The sequence below is a fragment of the Moschus berezovskii genome, chromosome 1, assembly GCF_049115385.1.
Source record: "Moschus berezovskii isolate FMDL1 chromosome 1, NW_MosBer_1.0, whole genome shotgun sequence".
In the NCBI taxonomy this organism is placed as follows: domain Eukaryota; kingdom Metazoa; phylum Chordata; class Mammalia; order Artiodactyla; family Moschidae; genus Moschus; species Moschus berezovskii.
In genome coordinates, this window is record NC_142460.1 from 11,426,339 (window position 1) to 11,446,119 (window position 19,781).

At 53.2% G+C, this 19,781-nt stretch overlaps 1 protein-coding gene across 2 annotated transcripts in view; it reads right to left on the reverse strand.

The window, feature by feature from the left end:
* Positions 1-19,781, reverse strand: part of RFTN1 (raftlin, lipid raft linker 1) — a 228,133-nt gene that overhangs the window by 62,765 nt on the left and 145,587 nt on the right. For both annotated transcript variants that reach the window (XM_055416871.2, XM_055416880.2), the window contains exons 5-6: positions 13,751-14,093; positions 4,181-4,384 (exon numbers count right to left, since the gene is read on the reverse strand). In XM_055416871.2, the coding sequence (XP_055272846.1) occupies positions 4,181-4,384; positions 13,751-14,093 (547 nt within the window). The remainder of the gene's footprint in view (positions 1-4,180; positions 4,385-13,750; positions 14,094-19,781) is intronic.

Consider the following 19,781-nt stretch of genomic DNA (forward strand, 5'->3'; position numbering starts at 1 on the left):
CGCAGAGGGTCGCCCCGCTGGCCTCGCCCACCCTCGAGAAGCACGGACTCTGGCCTTCATCTCACTGCTGCAGTGTTTCTGCAAGCCTGGCCATCCTGCCATCTGAGGATCCCCAGGACTCCCTCATCCTCAAGGGCAGCTCCCCTCTCCCCAAGGGCTCAACCCCTCACCAGCACGGCCGCCTCCTCTCTCCTCTCCTCTCCCCTTCTTCCGACCTCCTTCTTGCCAATCAGTGGCTGGGACCCACAGCAATGACTTAACCTCTCTGTGCCTCCATCTCTACAGACACGAGGACAGTACCTGAGGTCAGAGGAGCTGGTGTGCAGGCTGCTCAGAATGGACTAGCACACAGGAACTGCTAGGGCCCTGGGCCATCACTAGGCGCCCCTTTCATCCACACTGGAAGTTCCCCAGAGCCCAAGGGCACAGCCTCACCAGCCCAGGACATCTGTTCATTCTCAGGAGAAGAGCCAGGGAGGCGACGAGCAGAGGTTCAAACGCGAGGACAGTACAAGCCTTTCCATGTGCTGCAAGGTAAAGACTCAAAAACAGGAGTCTTAACTGGATTCTTGAAAAAGTTGGCTTACAGCTCAACATTCAGAAAACTAAGATCATGGCATCTGAGCCCATCACTTCATGGCAGATAGATGGGGAAACAGTGGAAACAGTGACAGACTTTATTTTGGGGGGCTCCAAAATCACTGCAGATGCTGACTGCAGCCATGAAGTTGAAAGACACTTGCTCCTTGAAAGAAAAGTTATGACCAACCTAGACAGCATATTAAAAAGCAGAGACACTACTTTGTCAGCAAAGGTCCATCTAGTCAAAGCCATGGTTTTTCCAGTAGTCACATATGGATCTGAGAGTTGGACCATAAAGAAAGCTGAATGCCGAAGAACTGATATTTCTGAACTGTGGTGTTGGAGACAACTCATGAGAGTCCCTTGGACTGCAAGGAGATCCAACCAGTCCATCCTAAAGGAGATCAGTCCTAAATATTCATTTGGAAGGACTGATGCTGAAGCTGAAACTCCAATACTGTGGCCACCTCATGCGAAGAACTGACTCACTGGAAAAGACTCTGATGCTGGGAAAGATTGAAGGTGGGAGGAGAAGGGGACAACAGAGGATACGATGGTTGGACGGCATCACCGACTCGATGGGCATGAGTTTCAGTGAACTCCGGGAGTTGGTGACGGACAGGGAGGCCTGGCGTGCTGGAGTCCATCGGGTTGCAAAGAGTCTGACATGACTGAGTGACTGAACTGAACTGAGCTGGATTCTTTGAGCCGAACAACACCTAATTTATGGGACAAAGTTCTCAGGTGTTTTATAACTTTGTGGAACATATTTTGAAGCACAAATATCCAGTCCAGAAGACTGATGTTTTTTTTCCCCAGATGGCGAACAGCTTAAAGATGTGCTCCCGGCTCTGCCAGGTTTATTTGTAAGGACATTAATTATCCTACTAGAAATAGGTTCCTTTTATAATGATGATTAGTTTGCTTTTTTTTTTTTCCTAAATTCTGGGAAAAGAATGTATTTCCTCCCTGGCCAATGGAAAGCCTGGGCTTTTCCATGGCAGAAATTCCCTTACTCAGTAAGTTCTGCTCCCAGGTCACCCCCCACCCACCCCATCAGAAACGTCAGGAAGAAAGCCTGTCGGAAAGCTGAGTGGGTTTAGATTCATTTAGATGTGAGGAGTCTGCAGGCATTCCCTGGACAGGGACATGCAGCCAGGGGAGCCAGACTCGAGGGCAGTCCTGCTATGGAGACTCCACGGCTCAGAACAAGGCTTCCTGCTCATGTGCCAGAGGAAATTTCATGTTCTGTCTTCAAGGCAGGAAGGCTGGATTTCATGCAGCTGAAGCCAAGGGAGGCTATAACGGCATTTCTAACACTCAAGTCAGATGTGAAGAAAGACTGCATGCGCTGTCTGTGTTTCTGGACTCAAGGCTGGAGAATGAGGTGAGGGGAGGAGTGGAGGTGAGAAGGCAGCCTGGACGGCTGAAGCTCAACAGCCAGACGGGCGCTGAAGGTCTGCACAGACTTTCGTGTTCATGGTGTCTTCTCCGGGGCTTGGCTGGCCCCTGACAGGCAAAGAGCCAAAGAGAAAACCTCCCCTCCGAAGCCCCAGTTCCCCCAAGGATAGAGCAGGACCAGCGGCTGCCTGGGTGGCTCCTGGCCCCCACGCCTCCCTGCCCATCTTTAAGATGCTAGTAGAACTAACCCTCGGTTTCCCAGGCGGAGACTTAAAACCATGCATAGCCACAGAGCGCCTCTCTGGGCCCAGGAGGAGCTAGAAGGAGCCGTTGCTGAGTGCCCAGAGAGGAGTGACAGGGTGTCCCTGCGGAAGCAGGAGGCAAAGGGTCCCCGCCGGGCCCTCCAACGTCGGTGAACGAGGCTGTAACCATCTGCTCTGAGCGCGAGCCCTGGGGTCGGATGGTGCGTCTCCAACCAGCCCCCAGCTTGCAGGAACTCTGCCGGCGCCCAGGGAGTTTACTGACCTTGTCACCAGGGGACGGGACTGACTCTTCCTTAGTTGTATTAATGAAAAATACTCTAGGAATTCCCTGGTGGCCCAGCGGTTAAGAATCCTCCTGCCAAGGCAGGGAACTCAGGTTCTGTCCCTGGTCCAGGAAGATTCCACATGCTGTGGGGCAACTAAGCCTGTGAGCCACAGCGACGGAGGCCCGTGTGCCGTAATGACTGAAGCTGCACACCCTAGAGCCCGTGCTCTGAGACAAGAGAGGCCCACACACCCAGAGAAGCCCAACGAGGAGAAGCCTCCGCCTGCTGCAACTAGAAAAAGCCTGCACGCAGCAACGAAGACCCAGTGCAGCGAAAACAAATAAACAGTTATTTAAAAAAGAAAGAAAATACGCTTTAGAATTGCACTGTCCAATACACTAGCTGAGCGCCTCAAATGGCTACTGAAATGGAAATTAATAAAAATTAAATAAATTAAAAATTAAGTTTCTCAGTCTTACTTGCCACATCTCCAGTGGTAGTGGCCACTCACGGCTGGTGGCACAGACACAGAACATCTTTAAGTCCCAGCGGCCCCTTCATCTCCTACCTTATGTCCTGCTTCCATCCACAAGTGGTCGTGGCCCACGATACTATGCAAAGCCTGCTGCTACTACGCGGACTCGTTACCATTAGATATTGCTGTTTAGACAGTGCCAAAGACTTGCAATGGATAAGACTGGCTTGTACTCTACAACGTTCTCAAGGTTTTGGATGACTACATGCATGGACACTCAGAATTAAGACCGATGTCTCTTCCAAGGATGTTTACTTAGCAGCTCAAGGACTGCAAATAATACAGAATCCAATCTCTGCTCCTGACTCTGCTAATTTTTAAAGAGAAAACTGCTCAACGTTGGTGCCCCCTGCCAGGTTGCTCTGGGACCAACGGATTCAGTGTTACTTTACATTTCACTTGCTCAAGAATCCTGCTGACTGGCAGCCCTCAGGATCCACACGTGCTGGCAGGTCGGCCCCATGCCCCAAATGGTCTCTGGGTTTCGAAGCACCCGAGCAACTCAACCCACCTTGTGTAGCTTGAAAACTCCTTCTTGGCTTGACACGTTTACCCATGTGGGGCAAGCTTTCTCTCTGCCTCAGAGGAGCTGACACCAATAGTGCTGCCTGAGCAACAAACCCCTAGAGAGAACCCATTACCGGCAGGGCCGCCGGGCGCCGTGAGACCTGGGAGCAGCGTGCATCCCGTCGGAGTTTACAGAAACCCAGCTGTTCAGTTCACTCCTCTGCTGTTAATTCCACGGCGCTGCTACTGTTACTTCAAACTGTAATGGTGTCGACAAACAATTTGCACTTTCAGAGCGGCAGGATCCTAGGGGGTAATTAACAAACCCCAGGAATAATCTCTTTAAAAGCCTTTAAAAGCAACCTCAATGGAGGCCACCACGATGAAATGAACCTGCCCCTCCCGTTCTCCGAGGTGTCAGCACAGACCTGGCTGACTCCTGGAGGGGCTGGGCGAGCATGGGCGTGGGCTTTGTGGACGACTCCTCCAGACGTGTGAATTGAAATCAAACCCGCGGAACTTTCTGAATTGGGGGGTGGGGGGGTGGTTCTGAAGGTGGGCTGAGATGACAGGCGTGAGAAGCAAGAGTTCAGGAGGGCCGCTTGATGGAGGGAGGTGGTCCTTACCGTGGACCAAGCCAAGCGAGGAGACCGCGCTCACCAGGACGCCGCCCTTCCGGAAGTGGCCGCTCATGTGCTCCAGCCAGTTGGCGTCCAGACCACTGACCGTTGGGCCGTTCTTGGAGACCCGGAGAGGAATGGTGACAGGGTAATACTGCCGGCACTGCTGATGGCTCTTCGGTTTGTTGAAAAGGGCGAAGATCTCCATTTCTGCGGGGGTTCATAAACAGAACGGAGACAGGAGGTTAAACGGTGACAAACTGCCTTATCGGGCTGGATGCGATCTAACAGGAACCTACAGAAGGGCATCAAAGGCCAGCATTCTACTAGGCTGCATGTTGCCTAGCAAGAAAACCCAAGCAGCATGTGAGGGAGCCTCGAAAGCGACATGGACCTCGAAGGCCGAGTCCTACGGGGACTGCCGACAGAAAATCGGCACTTGTCATCTGCGCCCACGAGGATGAAGTCCTCGGCCGCTGCAGCCATGGACCTTCAACACCCCTGAGAGGCATTCAGAGCGGAGACCAGGAAAGGGGTGCTCTGTGCTCTGCGAAAAATTGGCAGGTTAAGCCTTTACACAGATATTTTCAAGAGAACATTTTATGAGCCTAATTCTTGCATCTCCTCAAATCGAGAAAAGGACTAAAATCATTACTGGTGACATCTGCTCCTTGTGGCTAGCAGCAAGCCTCTACCAAAATGTGTGACTGACCACACAAATCTTCTTCACAAAAATCACGTTACACTGACCTCTCCCCCTTCCTCCCTGGAGCCGTTTTTCAGGGCTATCGGAAATGTTGTCTCCCAGCCTAAGTCCTCATTCTGTCCCCAATAAAACTTAACTCGCAACTCTCACGCTGTGTATTTTTTAGTCAACAGGACTCAGTTCTGAGTATGACATATGATGAACAGTTGTTCAGTTCAGTTCAGTTCAGTCGCTCAGTCGTGTCCGACTCTTTGCGACCCCATGAATCACAGCATGCCAGGCCTCCCTGTCCATCACCAACTCCCGGAGTTCACTCAAACTCAAGTCCATCGAGTTGGTGATGCCATCCAGCCATCTCATTCTCTGTCGTCCCCTTCTCCTCCCACCCCCAATTCTTCCTAGCATCAGACTCTTTTCCAGTGAGTCAACTTGTCGCATGAGGTGGCCAAAGTATTGGAGTTTCAGCTTCAGCATCAGTCCTTCCAATGAACACCCAGGACTGATCTCCTTTAGGATGGACTGGTTGGATCTCCTTGCAGTCCAAGGGACTCTCAAGAGTCTTCTCCAGCACCACAGTTCAAAAGCATCAATTCTTTGGTGATCAGCTTTCTTCACAGTCCAACTCTCACATCCATACCTGACCACGGGAAAAACCACAGCCTTGCCTAGACGGACCTTTGTTGGCAAAGTAATGTCTCTGCTTTTTAATATGCTATCTAGGTTGGTCATAACTTTCCTTCCAAGGAGTAAGCGTCTTTTAATTTCTGTTAGCTGGGATTAATTTGTATGGCTAGGTGTTTGAAAGAAGGATACAGTAGACATTTCTAGAAATTCATACAAAGGTATATTTTAGAAGAAAAAGCAGACATGTTTTGGGGCAAGAGCTGATCTTTTTTTCTTTTTTTTAAAAAAGGAAATGCACAGAGGCACATAAAAACAAAAATACTGCCGTAATTCCAGGAACTCTGCACCTCCCTGAATTCACTATTTATAAACTGCAGTGGTGTTTCCTGGGGCCGAACTCATAATGCTTAATCAAGTACATCAAAAATACATCACTGACATGTAAAAATAAATACACTCCAGTAAATGAGGGTTCCTGCCTGGAGTGGTAAGGTCGCTCCAACAGCCACGCGGGCCCTGAGAATGAGGCGCAGCTTCCCAGGCCTTCCTTTATGGCTGGGCTCTTTAAAAATCAATGCTCACTGCCACCCGGCAGCTGACCCTTGCCTCCCGACCTACGTGCGGCCGGCCACGAGTGAGCAGCCTCAGCCTCCAGAAGCAAATACCTGGAATTTCAATCTAAGGCTGAAGGTCTATTTTTGTGTTACTCATTTAGTCAAGCAATCAAGAGTTTACCCCGCTTAAAAAGCTTTGCTTACACAGGCTACTCAGGAACAGGCTTTGGTTTCCAAAAATATCTATTCAGATAATAAGAAAATCCCCACCCTTCTTCCAAAGAAATATTCTAAAGGTCATGAACAATGGCTGACATTAGCAAAAAGGACAAAGGACACCCACACACACTTTGCCTGGACCCCACATTCTGGGACCCTGCATCCCACATTTATTTCCCAGTTTTCCAGTCTCCAAATACATTACCTGTGAAAATGGATCCACTTTCCTTTATCTAGATAAGTGTGCTTAAACAGGAAGTGGAGCTTCGCGACCATAAGGGACACCATTACCACTTGCCACAAACAGAAGCAAATGGTGAGGCACTTTCACACGCCGTCTCCAGTTACCTCACAGGACGGCTGTATTTTGGGACAAAGGGAGTCTTTCCACAGCCCCACCTGAACAAGCACCGGCAGAGACCGCAGGGAGCAATTCCGGGCCAAAGACTTTGCTGTCAGCAACAATGAGGCCGACAGGCAGGCCGTTTCGAGCAATCCAGGGTCGAGAATCACATACGGCCACCCGGCTCCCCAACAACCAGCGCTGGCCTGTGTCTCATCCCCACCCCGTCTTACCGTCTCGGTCCACTTCCCTGCCTCAGGAAGCCATCGAAAAGGCAGCCGACAAGTGCTTTCAGGGCAGAAATTAGCGCTTGGTATATGGAGCTAGCGGAGAAGGCAATAGCAACCCACTCCAGTACTCTTGCCTGGAAAATCCCATGGATGGAGAAGCCTGGTGGGCTGCAGTCCATGGGGTCGCTACGAGTCAGACATGACTGAGCGACTTCACTTTCACTTTTCACTTTCACACATTGGAGAAGGAAATGGCAACCCACTCCAGTGTTCTTGCCTGGAGAATCCCAGGGATGGGGGAGCCTGGTGGGCTTCCGTCTATGGGGTCACACAGAGTCGGACACGACTGAAGTGACTTAGCAGCAGCAGCAGCATATGGAGCTAGCGATTCCCCGACTATTTTGTGACTTTCAAATACAAGCCTTAGCCATGGCGTCATGCCGAGAAAGGTTTGTAAAGAAAGAGAATCAAGCAAGGGGATTAGGGCTGGGGGGGTGGGACAGGAAGTGCCCTTTTCCAGTTCAAGGAGTCGGGGGTTCAAGCAAGAGCTGCAGCTGCTGAAAGGGAAGAGTGGGAGCCAGGCACTGACTTCATCTCTTCAAAAGCAGACCCTGTAAGCTTTGGGGTGTGAGCTGTTTCCTTGGGGAGTAATCCCAGACAGTAAGAGTGAGGGAGCAGGGATAAGAAACAAGGAGGAGAGGAAAGCCAAGGCAGGCATCCATGAGCACGTTACTGGGGACCGGAGATGCTGCGTGTTGCCCTATGAGGGGCAAGGGAGGTGGGCATCTGTCCTCCGGGATTGAGGCCATTCCTGGGGCATTAATGCCTGGGGCACCTGCCCATGCCAGAGAACACCTGTGGGCAGAGGCTAAGGAAGCTGTCCTCAGGTGACCACAAGGTGGGCCAGAGCATCCGTCACCGCGCTCCACTACGATCAAGCGAGCCCAAGGGCACACAAACTAAGGAGAAAAAGAAAACACAGCCTCCGCAAGGGGAACTGAGAAGTGACCCGACACCCGGTCACACAGAAGCACCCCCAGTCACACGGCAAGACAGAACCACGACTTTCCTACATGCGTAACGAAACAGAAATGGGGAAGGCCGAAGGAGAAGGCGGGGTGGGCCCAGGGCCGCGAAGACAGAGCCTGCAGACCAGGCCGGTGGCGGGGTGCTGACAGCGTGCCCAGCTCTCCATCTGGGTCCTCCCCGGGGAGCAGGGCCGGAGCCAGAGACAGAAATAGACTTTTCGGGAAGGAAGACGGGAAGGCTGTTGGAATCAAGAGCCTCCAAAGCATGAGAAGAAACCTGCTTGCAGACGCCCAGCCCTGCAGTAAACGCCTCTGTCCCGCCGGCTCCCGGGTCACAGTCCTAACCTGGAAACCAGCCAAGAGAAGCTGTCCCCAGACGACACCCTTTGATGTTTTAATATTCTGGCTCTCCAGTGCACATCCTCACGGGAGCGGTCACCAGGGATTCCAGAAAGAAGACCAAGTGTGTTTACATTTTCTCAGCTGCTCCGTTGACTCTGCCCTGACCCCGGCTAGAAGATTTTTCCAGACACGGGACAGAGTCCCCAAGGATGGGGAAGGCATTGTTTCTGAGAATGTTCCGAGGACGGCTGCAGGCCGGGCCTGGCAGGGCACCCGAGCGGCTTTGACACGGTTCTGTCTTGTATTTCTCTTTCTGTCTCATCTCCTCTGACTCCCTTGCATACAGCGAGGGGCCTGGTCTGGTGCCATTTAGACCCTTGGTGTCCAGAAAAGGTGGCAGTCTAGAAAACACGGCCGGGGCTGCACCTGCGTTCACTGGACTGACCTCAGCCAGAAAAGCGAAAGTGGCCAGGGTGGGGGGCACAGGGTGCCCACAGCTGGGGCCATCTGGGCGCTGCCAGCCAGGCCTGCCAAGGCCTTGCTAGGCTCCCCGGGAATGAGGAGAAAGAAGGCAGATGCCCGGGTCTGAGGCGGGTGCGGGGCATTAGGGATGCAGGCACAGGACGGATGCCTGCAACCGGCAGCTGGGGCCCCCGAGAGACAGTGACTTGCAGGTTGAGCTGACGGGGTCCTGGCACCCCAGGGGACCTCCCGGTGGCAGGAGGGAAGGGTCTCAGAGTCGTGCGGAAAGCACGAGTTCCCCTGGCTGGACGGGGAGAAGGAGCCGGCTGGCACATCGGCCAGGGTGGAGGGACAAGTGGGCATCAGACTTGGCCTGGGAGCTGGGCTGGGCAGGGATCCTGGTCGGCTGAGGTCACGGCAGGAGGGCTGGGGCCAAAGGTTATACCAGGAAGGTGGGGCGGTGGGCACCACGGTGCAAGAAGGAGGAGGGCCTCGGGCCCAGCCAGGTGCCGGGGGCAGGGAGACGCTACTTGCGGCGTGGGTGCAGCGTGGGTCACCTCCGGGCCTGGGGGAGGTCGGCTCTCCAGGCAGAGTGTGGGACCCGCCGCTTGTACAGCAGTCGCGGGAGGCGCGTGTGTCAGTGAGGGGTGTCACCACCGCCGTCTCCTGCGATGCCCCCCTCCAGGGGAGACTGCGTCCCTCCTACACCCCAGAAACCTTAAATGGATTCCCCAGAGCCACAAGCCGGCAAGTGGCAAAGCTAGTTCAGTGCAGTCGCTCAGCCGTGTCCCACTCTTTGTGACCCCATGGACTGCAGCAGGCCAGGCCTCCCTGTCCATCACAAACTCCCGGAGTTCACTCAAACTCATATCCATCGAGTCACTGATGCCATCCAGCCATCTCATCCTCTGTCGTCCCCTTCTCCTCCTGCCTTCAATCTTTCCCAGCATCAGGGTCTTTCCCAGGGAGTCAGTTCTTCGCATCAGGTGGCCAAAGGATTGGAGTTTCAGCTTCAACACCAGTCAAGACTCTTCCAAACCCCCCAACCCCCAGCTGTTTCCCAAACCTCACAAGAGGCTGGTTTCACGGAGGTGCTCAGTGGCTGCTGTTAATGGACGATGGCGGCCGGCGGGGGGTGCACGGACCCCAGGGCACAGCTCTCCGGGGGTGGGCTCTGGGAGGGGAGGACCAGGCCTGGTGAGGGAGAGCAGACTTGGGGGCGTCCCCCTGAAGGAGCTGCCTGACAGGAGGCTTGCTCATAGAAGGCCCTGGAGAAGGACACAGAGATCCGGCTCAGGCTTCTGCATTCTGGACATTTTAAGCGAGCCGGTGCAGGGAGGAAGGGCAACTCGGGGACGGTGCTGCGTTATCACTTGGATGACAGTGAGACAAGCTGAATGTGTGTGTACCAGTGCGGCCCCCTCACTTCTCCTACTGACGCTGCAGCGCCCGAGACCAGACAGGGAAGCCGGAGGCCGGGCAGAAGGCAGGGAACACGGTCCAGCGACACCGCTCTGAGCTTCCCGAGCCCTGGCCTTGCCCCCGGCCTGCTTACGGTCCATGAAGGAGAAGCTGCCTCCCCCACCTCCGGGTACAGAAATGGACTGGGAACCCAGCCCCGGGGCAGGCAGGCTCTTCCCAGGGCCCTGCGTCCACCCGCGGCTGGGAACAAGGTGGGTGTGGAGGGAAGCCCGCCACAGGGAGGCTTGGGGGAGGCCCGCCCAGATGGGACGGAGAGCCAACAGCACGCTCCCAGGATGAGCGCAGCCGGGTGGCCGTCGGGGCAGAAGCCCTGGACCTGAGGGGTGCCTGAGGCCCGGGGGTGGGGGCACCCGGATGGACGCAGCACCTGCGGCGCCATGCAGAGCCCCCAGCGCCAACACAGTGGATGCATTAAAGGCGGAGCGGCGGATCCGCGGCAGATCCGTGGCGGAGCAGGCGGACAGCCTCCGGGTCTTTTTATAATTGTCTTGCTGCGATTACCTATTTAAACCCACCTGGCAGGAAGCGGAGTTAAAGCACTTGGTTCTCCTTAGGCGGCCCTGAGTGGAGGGGGGCTGAGAGCGGGGCGGGGGCGCTGGGAGACACAGTTTGAGTGGACGCCCCCGGAGGGGAAAACAACCAGAACAGGAGCTGGGCTGAGCTGGGGGCCGGGCCAGCCGACCGCCGGGGACGGCGTCCCTGGCCAGCCTGCGAGGAGGAGGAAATTATGCTCAACTGATGTTCAAGTGCAAGTCGCTCAGTCGTGTCCAACTCTTTGCGACCCCAAGGACTATCCAGTCGATGGAATTCTCCAGGCCAGAATACTGGAATGGGTAGCCTTTCCCTTCTCCAGGGGATCTTCCCGACCCGGGGATTGAACCCAGGTCTCCTGCATTGCAGGCAAATTCTTTACCAGCTGAGCCACCAGGGAAGCACTAACGCTCAAACTATGAGATAAAGTGTAACTCTATGAGGGCACACACACAGGCCACTTCCTGCAGCTGTGACACAGGCACAGTAAGAGTATCTTCTGTCATAAAGCTGTTGTGGCGCACGGTCACACAGGCAAGCTGAGAACCGACCCCCAGAGGGTCATCACCATGACGACTGTCCTCTGTCTGCCCCCTGTGAGGCCAAGCCTGGGCACCAGTACCCCCTGTGTGTTCATGGGCTGATCGTAAGGAGCCAAAGTCTCACTTATTCCACCGGAAGAGACATAAGGGTCACAGTGAGCTGCCGGGGCCTCCTTCGCAGAGAGCTAAGGGCCACGCTCAGACAACAGACAGCAGGACTGGGGGTCGGGGGCATCGTAACCCCTCACAGCTGCAGCTCTCACATGCTCTCGGGCTGACCACCTCCAGACGCACCTGAAGCTTGCATCCCTCAGAAGGTTCTGGTTTTCCAGTAGAAAACAGGGGTTTGAGGAAACGAGGCACAGGCCAAGACACTTGGGTGCTGGGGGGGTCTCTGTGCACCCAGCGATGGGGGAAGGGTCTGAGGGAGGGAACAGTCGCAGGACAGCCAGGGGCTCTGGGGGGAAAGTCCTGGGAAGTCTCCCTGGCTACTCAACCCCAGGGGGCGGCCGGTCTGGAGGGAGTCTTGGAGGAAGGTGCACTCCGAAACAGGGAACATCAGAAACTCCTGAGGGGCCCTTCGGTATCGATGGCGTCCTTTTTGAAAGCCAGGGCCCCGTGCAGAGCTGTGGGCAATGGTCAGGATGACCGGGCCTGCACCCCGGTCGTGAGGCTCCTACTCAGGAGTGCGTTAAATGGACATCTCCTTTGGCACGCCTGCTCCATCGCTTCAGTCAGGCCCAGCTCTCTGTGACCCCAGGGACTGTGGCCCGCCGGGCTCCTCCGTCCATGGGCTTCTCCAGGCAAGGGTACTGGAGTGGGTTGCCATGCCCTCCTCCAGGGGATCCTCCTGACCCCGGGATCGAACCCTCAACTCCTGCATTGTACGCAGATTCTTTACCATCTGAGCCACCACAAATCAAGGCCCTGATGAAACACTAGTCCTAATCTCTCCCAGAAGTGAGGTGGCTACCATCTCCCCTTCGAAGTTATCCTTGCAAACAAGCCCCAGAATTAACCATCCCACAGTTTTCTTTTCGGGATCTATGACAAAACAAGAAAAGCTATTTCACCCTCTTTTTTTGGGGGGGCTGCACCGTGTGGCATGTGGGATCTTAGTTCCCTGACCAAGGATTGAACCTGTGCGTCCTGCAGTGTCTTAACCACTGGACCTCTACGGAACTCCTTTACCCTTTTCTATGCTCAAAGCATAAGCAGTTTCTCATGGACTTCCCTGGTGGCTTAGATGGTAAAGCGTCTGTCTACAATGCGGGAGACCCAGGTTCAATCCCTGAGTCGGGAAGATCCCTTGGAGAAGGATATGGCAGCCCACTCCAGTATTCTTGCCTGGAGAATCTCATGGACAGAGGAACCTGGCGGGCTATAGTCCACGGGATCACAAGAGTCGGACACGACTTAACGACTAAACCACCACCACCACCACCATTAACCAGGGAGATGATCCAGAGAGGCCTAAAGAGAAAGTCTCCCCAAGACCTGGGCCTCCTCCTATCAGTCTCGTCACTCGTCACCTTCCAAAGGGGAGACAGCTCATACAAGGGCCTGGCTTCCAGGAAACGGCGGGACGCGAGATTTCTCGGAGCAGAAAAGTGGAAGGGAATCACGGGCAAACGAAGAGCAACTTCACTGTCTGCAGTCTGAGGGCCTCAGTAAACTCTGATCACCTGTCTGAGCATCACACAGGAAGGACCAGGTGGGGAGCCGGCCTGGGTTCATCCAGCAGATCTGTTTCCAGCCTGGGCGATGGATGGATTCTCTGAACCTCAGTGTACTCAGCTGCAAAGAGGGCAACGACGCAAAGCGGCCATCCACAACACAGGAAGAAGGGAGCTTTTATTAACACTGGCTGCCAGCCTCCTTCCTGCATCGTTATTTGAAAACGCCAACCTAAAGTCCGTGCCCCCGCGGCCGTTAAACACTGTGACTCAGAGCAGTCGCTTCCCGGTGGCCTCTCCCTGGCTGCATGTGCTCCACAGTACTGGTCTGTCCACAAGACAAACCCCCCGAAGCCTGGCTGTTTACAGCCTCGAGGGCTGACTCAGCAGCTTCCTGCACACCTCGTCCTCAGCCGGCGCTCTGGATTTCCTTCTTTAGGCAGAAATTCAAAGCAAGAGGACCAGGCATGGAAGGTGCTTTCTGCACTGGTGCCCAGCCATCATCATGCTTCCTGGGGTTACACGGGGTGATTTGGGGGCAGCGCGTGGGCGTGGGGGAGAAAACACCTTGCATTCTAGAACCCGCTGCACACGTGACAGTCTGGAGCTGCGACAAGTCAGCGTCCTGCGGTCTGCCCAGCCCCCACCCCCAGAAGGCACAGCCTCAGGAAGGAAGAGTCAGGAGGCCCGGAAAGCCGCTCGGCAGCTTCTCCTGTTTGATGGACTGCCGTCTCCACACTCGAATCCCATTCATTTTCCTCAAAGGCCCCCGGTGATTACTGAAAAGTTAGCAGTCGCTCTCCATGTGGCTCAGAGTCCCAGCGCTGACATACTTACTGGCCGCGAGAGGCTCTCCAGGCCCTTCCAACGGCAGGTCAGCATCTGGTCCCTCCGGAGTCCCTCGAGCAGGAGACTCTGCGCCGTCCCCCTCTCCCGGGGGCGAGCCGGGCTGCTGGGCAGCAGGCGTCTCTCCTCTCGGGCCCTGGCCAGGCTCTGGGCTTCCATCTGTCCCCACGGCAGCGTCTGCAGCCCCCAGCTCCTCCGCAGCCCCACGACTGCCAGGCTCCTGTGTCTCATCCTGGGCATCTGCTGGGGGGCAGCCGCCTGCCGGGCTCCAAGGGCAGCGGTACTGAGGCACGACCCCGACGAACTTCAGGCCGCGACTCGCAGCCTCCTGGATCTGCGAGGCAAACCAAACCAAGGGAAACGGGTAAACGGGATGTTCCATCAGAGCAGGGGCACACGCAGCACCTCAGGGAGGCCTCGGGGGGTGTTTCTGGGTGTGTGTGTGTGTTTGTGTGAGTGCGCACGCATGCACGTGTGTATCTGTGTGTGTGTGCGCGCGCGCACGCGAGTCCGCACCACACAGAAAATGGGATCTTAGTTCTCTGATGTCGGAGCTGAAACTCCAATCCTTTGGCCTCCTGATGTGAAGAGCTGACTCATTGGAAAAGACCCTGAGGCTGGAAAAGATTGAAGGCAGGAGTAGAAGGGGACAACAGAGGATGAGATGGTTGGATGGCATCAGTGACTCAATGAACATGAGTTTGGGTGGACTTCGGGAGTTGGTGATGGACAGGGAGGCCTGGCATGCTGCGATTCATGGGGTTGCAAAGAGTTGGATAAGACTGAGCGACTGAACTGAAGTGAACCAGTTCTCCAAGCAGGGATCGAACCCACGCCCCATTGCACTGAGTCTTAACCAACGGACCACCAGGGAAGTCTGGATGTTCCTGTTTGAACGTGAAATCTCTCAAGCTGGCCAAGGCTCCACCTCCTCAAGGTGTTGCCCACACTCCAACTCTGGCCTGACTGGGGACAGAGAGCGTGGGACTTGTTTTCTTAAACTGTAAAAAAAATAAAACATTTGACTGTGAAGGGCTGGGATGGCCTCTCTGTGAAACACTACGTTCAGTTCAGTTCAGTAGCTCAGTCGTGTCTGACTCTTTGCGACCCCATGAATCACAGCACGCCAGGACTCCCTGTCCATCACCAACTCCCGGAGTTCACTCAAACTCATGTCCACAGAGTCGGTGATGCCATCCAGCCATCTCATTCTCTGACGTCCCCTTCTCCTCCCACCCCCAACCTTTCCCAGCATCAGAGTCTTTTCCAGTGAGTCAACTCGTCGCATGAGGTGGCCAAAGTATTGGAGTTTTGGCTTCAGCACCAATCCTTCCAATGAACACCCAGGACTGATCTCCTTTAGAATGGACTGGATGGATCTCCTTGCAGTCCAAGGGACTCTCAAGAGTCTTTTCCAGCACCACAGTTCAAAAGCATCAATTCTTCGGCGATCAGCTTTCTTCACAGTCCAACTCTCACATCCATACATGACCACGGGAAAAACCATAGCCTTGACTAGACAGACCTTTGTTGGCAAAGTAATGTCTCTGCTTTTTAACATACTATCTAGGTTGGTCATAACTTTCCTTCCAAGGAGTAAGCGTCTTTTAATTTCATGGCTGCAATCAGCATCTGCAGTGATTTTGGAGCCCAAAAAAATTAAGTCTGACACTGTTTCCACTGTTTCCCCATCTATTTCCCATGAAGTGATGGGACCGGATGCCATGATCTTTGTTTTCTGAATGTTGAGCTTCAAGCCAACCTTTTCACTCTCCTCTTTCACTTTCATCAAGAGGCTTTTTACGTTAGTCCTTATTAATAACTTTTTTTCCTAAGAAGCTGAAAAAAGGTTCTAAAAGGATGAGCTGGAACAAAAAGAGGCTGAAAGAGGAAGCTCATTTTGGTAAGAGTTTATTTTTGTGTGTGATTTTTTTTTTCTCTGATGAATCACCTACTTCCTGCTAATCAGGCTACTATATAATTCAATACATCCATACAACCACAGACCTACTACCGGATGACACTTTATGACCCAAAGAGTCCTCTCTGAAACAACTGCTCTGGCAGAGAAGGCCAAAGGTGGTGAAAATCACCAGTGTACAAAAGCTGATGGCACACCCCAAAAGAGGGGACCTCTGAGGACAGCAGCCCAGGGGGAAGCAAGGACGCCTGCAGACCATGCCCAGCCTGCGGGCACTGCACAGGCTGATCCACGGCTCTCCACCCCCCAATCCAGTCCAGGTAACAGGTGGCACCTTCTCACCTCCTGAGCCTCAAGACGGGGGACACATGGCTGCACTGAGTTCTGGGCCACGTGAACCCTCCCTCCTTAAAAAAGCAAGCCCGCCCCCACCGCAGGCAACTGAATGTAATTGTCATAAATGAAAGACAAACAGAAAGTAAAAGCTAAACAAAAGCAAGAGCTGGCCAGAATTAGAAGACAAGCTGTAGGGGACTTGCTGGGTGAGGGTGCTCAAGTCACTGTACAAATGCAGCAGAAGGGGGAGACCACGGAGCTCTGGGAGGCTCAGTCACCAACCCCCGAGTGGATGGCCTCAGAAAGCGGCCAGGCGCCAGCAGCGACCCTCTCCTGTCACTTGAGAAGGAGCAAGAAACACCAGCATGAGCTCCTCTCTAAAGGAGAAGCCAGCCTCGGCCCCTCCGCGGATGACCCACTCTAACTTAAGGCAGAAGGTCACTGTGTAGTTCAGCCCTGGCCATTCTGGAAAATGATCTGCAGCAGTAATACAAACGTACAGCCCAGTTCAGTTCAGTCGTGTCCGACTCTTTGTGACCCCATGAACCACAGCACGCCAGGCCTCCCTGTCCATCACCAACTCCCAGAGTTTACCCAAACTCATGTCCATCGAGTCGGTGATGCCATCTAGCCATCTCATCCTCTGTCGTCCCCTTCTCCTCCCACCTTCAATCTTTCCCAGCATCAGGGTCTTTTCCAATGAGTCAACTCTTCGCATGAGGTGGCCCAAGTACTGGAGTCTCGGCTTCAGCATCTGTCCTTCCAAAGTCTAGCCTGAGCTGGACGTAATGCCTGCCGTGGGTCTGTGTGTCAGACCCTGTACCGTGCATCTTATAGCACTGGTTTGGCCTGATCCTCGAACAACCCTGCGTGGCATCATGATCTCCATTTCCAAAGAGGACACTGAAGCCCAGAGACATTTAAAGTCATAAAGCCAGCTGTGGGCAGCCAGGGTCCAAGTCAGGTTTGGCTCAGGTCCAAGTTCGTTTTCTTAAGTACAAGACCAAGTGGGCACATGTCAAAGCATCAAGTTCTCGGATATGCACGTGTCCACACAATTGTCCTTGGCCGGCTCAATTCACACATCAAACATTTTTTAAAAAAACCTTGAAGTCATCATTTCCATTATGAAAATTTCACTTTTTACCCATTAATCTGTGATATCTACCTACTTTTAGAAACTGTTTTAGAAAGCTTCCAAAAGAAGACACAGGTCACAAACTTTTTTAAAACAAAACAATGAGGAGATAATTGTACCAAACAGCCTGAGGTTGAGGGAAGCTAAGCTCCAAGGTTCCTGGCCGCACAGGCAAAAGAGAAATGCAATGGATTAACTCATGGTCAATAAGAGAGACGTGTAAGTTGCCTAACATATAGCAGGTGATCAATAAGGATCTGTTGAATGAGTGAGTGAATGAACACATTAAATCCTGAGTGGGTCTGTGTGTCTTCTTCCAGAATGACTCCTGGAAGGTGGGGATGGAGACTGATTGATTTTTCAGCTCTAGAATCCAACAAACCAACAAACGTTTATTAAGTTCCTACACTGGCTCAAAACAGCATCACGCTTAGGTGCTGGGGCTACAAAATAGAGGAATCCTAACTGTCAAAAGATTCAGCTGATTACGGTAACAGATTTTAAAAATAATTATACTAACGTGGCACAGTAACGCTTATGTTATGATGTTACGTAGAAAATAAAGATTCTAAGCTTTTAAAACACAGCATTATCATAGCTGTAGGTGTAAATTTTCAAAATTTATCCAACAAGCATACATATCACCTTTATAGCTGAAGAGAAGTACACATTTCAGAAAATTTTCATAGAGAAGCTAAGCACAGTAATGGATATAAAGGTATAGAAAGTGATGATTTCTGTCTGAAGGGGACACTGAGACCTTTCTCACAGAAGGTCAGGGCTATTACAAATGAAATAGAGTAACACAGCTGGAGGAGGTGAAGGCTATGGCAGAACTGGAGTGTGTGAGCCTCCCCTACAACATTCATTCAAATTTTCCCCTAATATCGCGCTGAACAAAACCTATTTGGGGACTCAACCAGGAGGCTTTGAAGGATGAATAGGAGTTCACCAGATAGGTGAGAGAAAGGGACAGGGCAGTGCAGGTAAGGACACAGAAGGATCCTCATGCTCAAAGGCCTGATGGTGTGCAACAGCCTGAGTACCGAAGAAATTTCTAGAAATATTTCTGGAACATGACATGAGAAGCCAGAAGCGCCCAGAAATGAGGCTGGACCAGACATCACAAGGGACATACCATGGATATCACCAAATGATAAGACAACAAAGGCTCAGACTTCACTCAGCAGCTGCTGCTGCTGCTGCTAAGTCACTTCAGTCGTGTCCGACTCTGTGTGACCCCATAGATGGAAGCCCACCAGGCTCCCCCATCCCTGGGATTCTCCAGGCAAGAACACTGGAGTGGGTTGCCATTTCCTTCTCCAATGTGTGAAAGTGAAAAGTGAAAGTGAAGTCGCTCAGTCGTGTCCGACCCTTAGCGACCCCAAGGACTGCAGCCCACCAGGCTCCTCCATCCATGGGATTCTCCAAGCAAGAGTACTGGAGTGGCTTGCCATTGCCTTCTCCCAGCAGCAACAGGTCCCTAACTCCCAACATAGCAACTCTGGAGAGCGGAAGGAGGGGGTTTTTCCAAGGGCAAAGCACAGATTTCTGTGAATGCTCATCAACTGAACAGTAATGAAAGTGCTGTATCCTACACCAAGCATTGTTTAATAATCAAACTCTTAAAAAGATGCTCAAAGTAAATGGTAAAGACGCCGCCTCTCTCCATGGCAAACCTTCCAGGGAACGTGTATCTCAAGAATATGACACATTGTGCACGAATCTTTGTCTGCAGCTCTTGGGGTGGATTCCTGGAAGTGGAATGGATGGGCCAAGGGATATCAGCTCTTCAAAGGCTGGGTACCAGCTGCCAAATTGTTTCCCAGAAAGGGTGAGCAGTCTTTTTGAACCAGAAAACCCACATTTAGGTTTTATAAAGATCAGTGTTTGGCCAGACCCTAGGGGCTGTGACGCCTTTGATTTTTCTGGAGGTGTCAAACCAAACTCTATTTGTTTCTCACTCATCCCTTCATTTGTAACCTTTGTTAAGCAAGTCTCACAAACCTCAGAAAGGCAGGCATGAGGCAGTGTTCATCAGGGTTCACCTCTGTCACCAGCTCTCCTCTCGCCCATGGGAACCTCCTGGACTCATTCAGATTTAGCCACCAGCGGCAACCCACTCCAGTGTTCTTGCCTGGAGAATCCCAGGGATAGCGGAGCCTGGTCGGCTGCCGTCTATGGGGTCGCACAGAGTTGGACACGACTGAAGCGACTTAGCAGCAGCAGCAGCAGCAGGTGTTCATTACTCCCAAGTTTGGACTCCCCAGCCCTGCCTGTTCTCTGGGGCTCAGACCTCCATGGCCAACGATCACAGCTGACGGGTCCCCCACGGGTCTCAAATTGGGGTCAAGGTGCCTCTTCTTCAGCTCCTTACTTTCTGTAACCTGTGGATCTGCTCACCACGTCCTGCCAGACCATCCTGCAATGTTTCTGGAGTCCCACCCCTTCCTCCAGACACCCAGGTCACTTTACTTCCAGGGACTCACCAGCTGCTGCTGGACACCACCATGGCATCAAGCTGGGCCAGGTCTTCAAGAGCAAGGAACCGAATCCATATAGAAGATCAAACCCTGAACATCCAAGCCACCTTGGGGAAGGCGTTCCCCACAGACTGTCACACACAT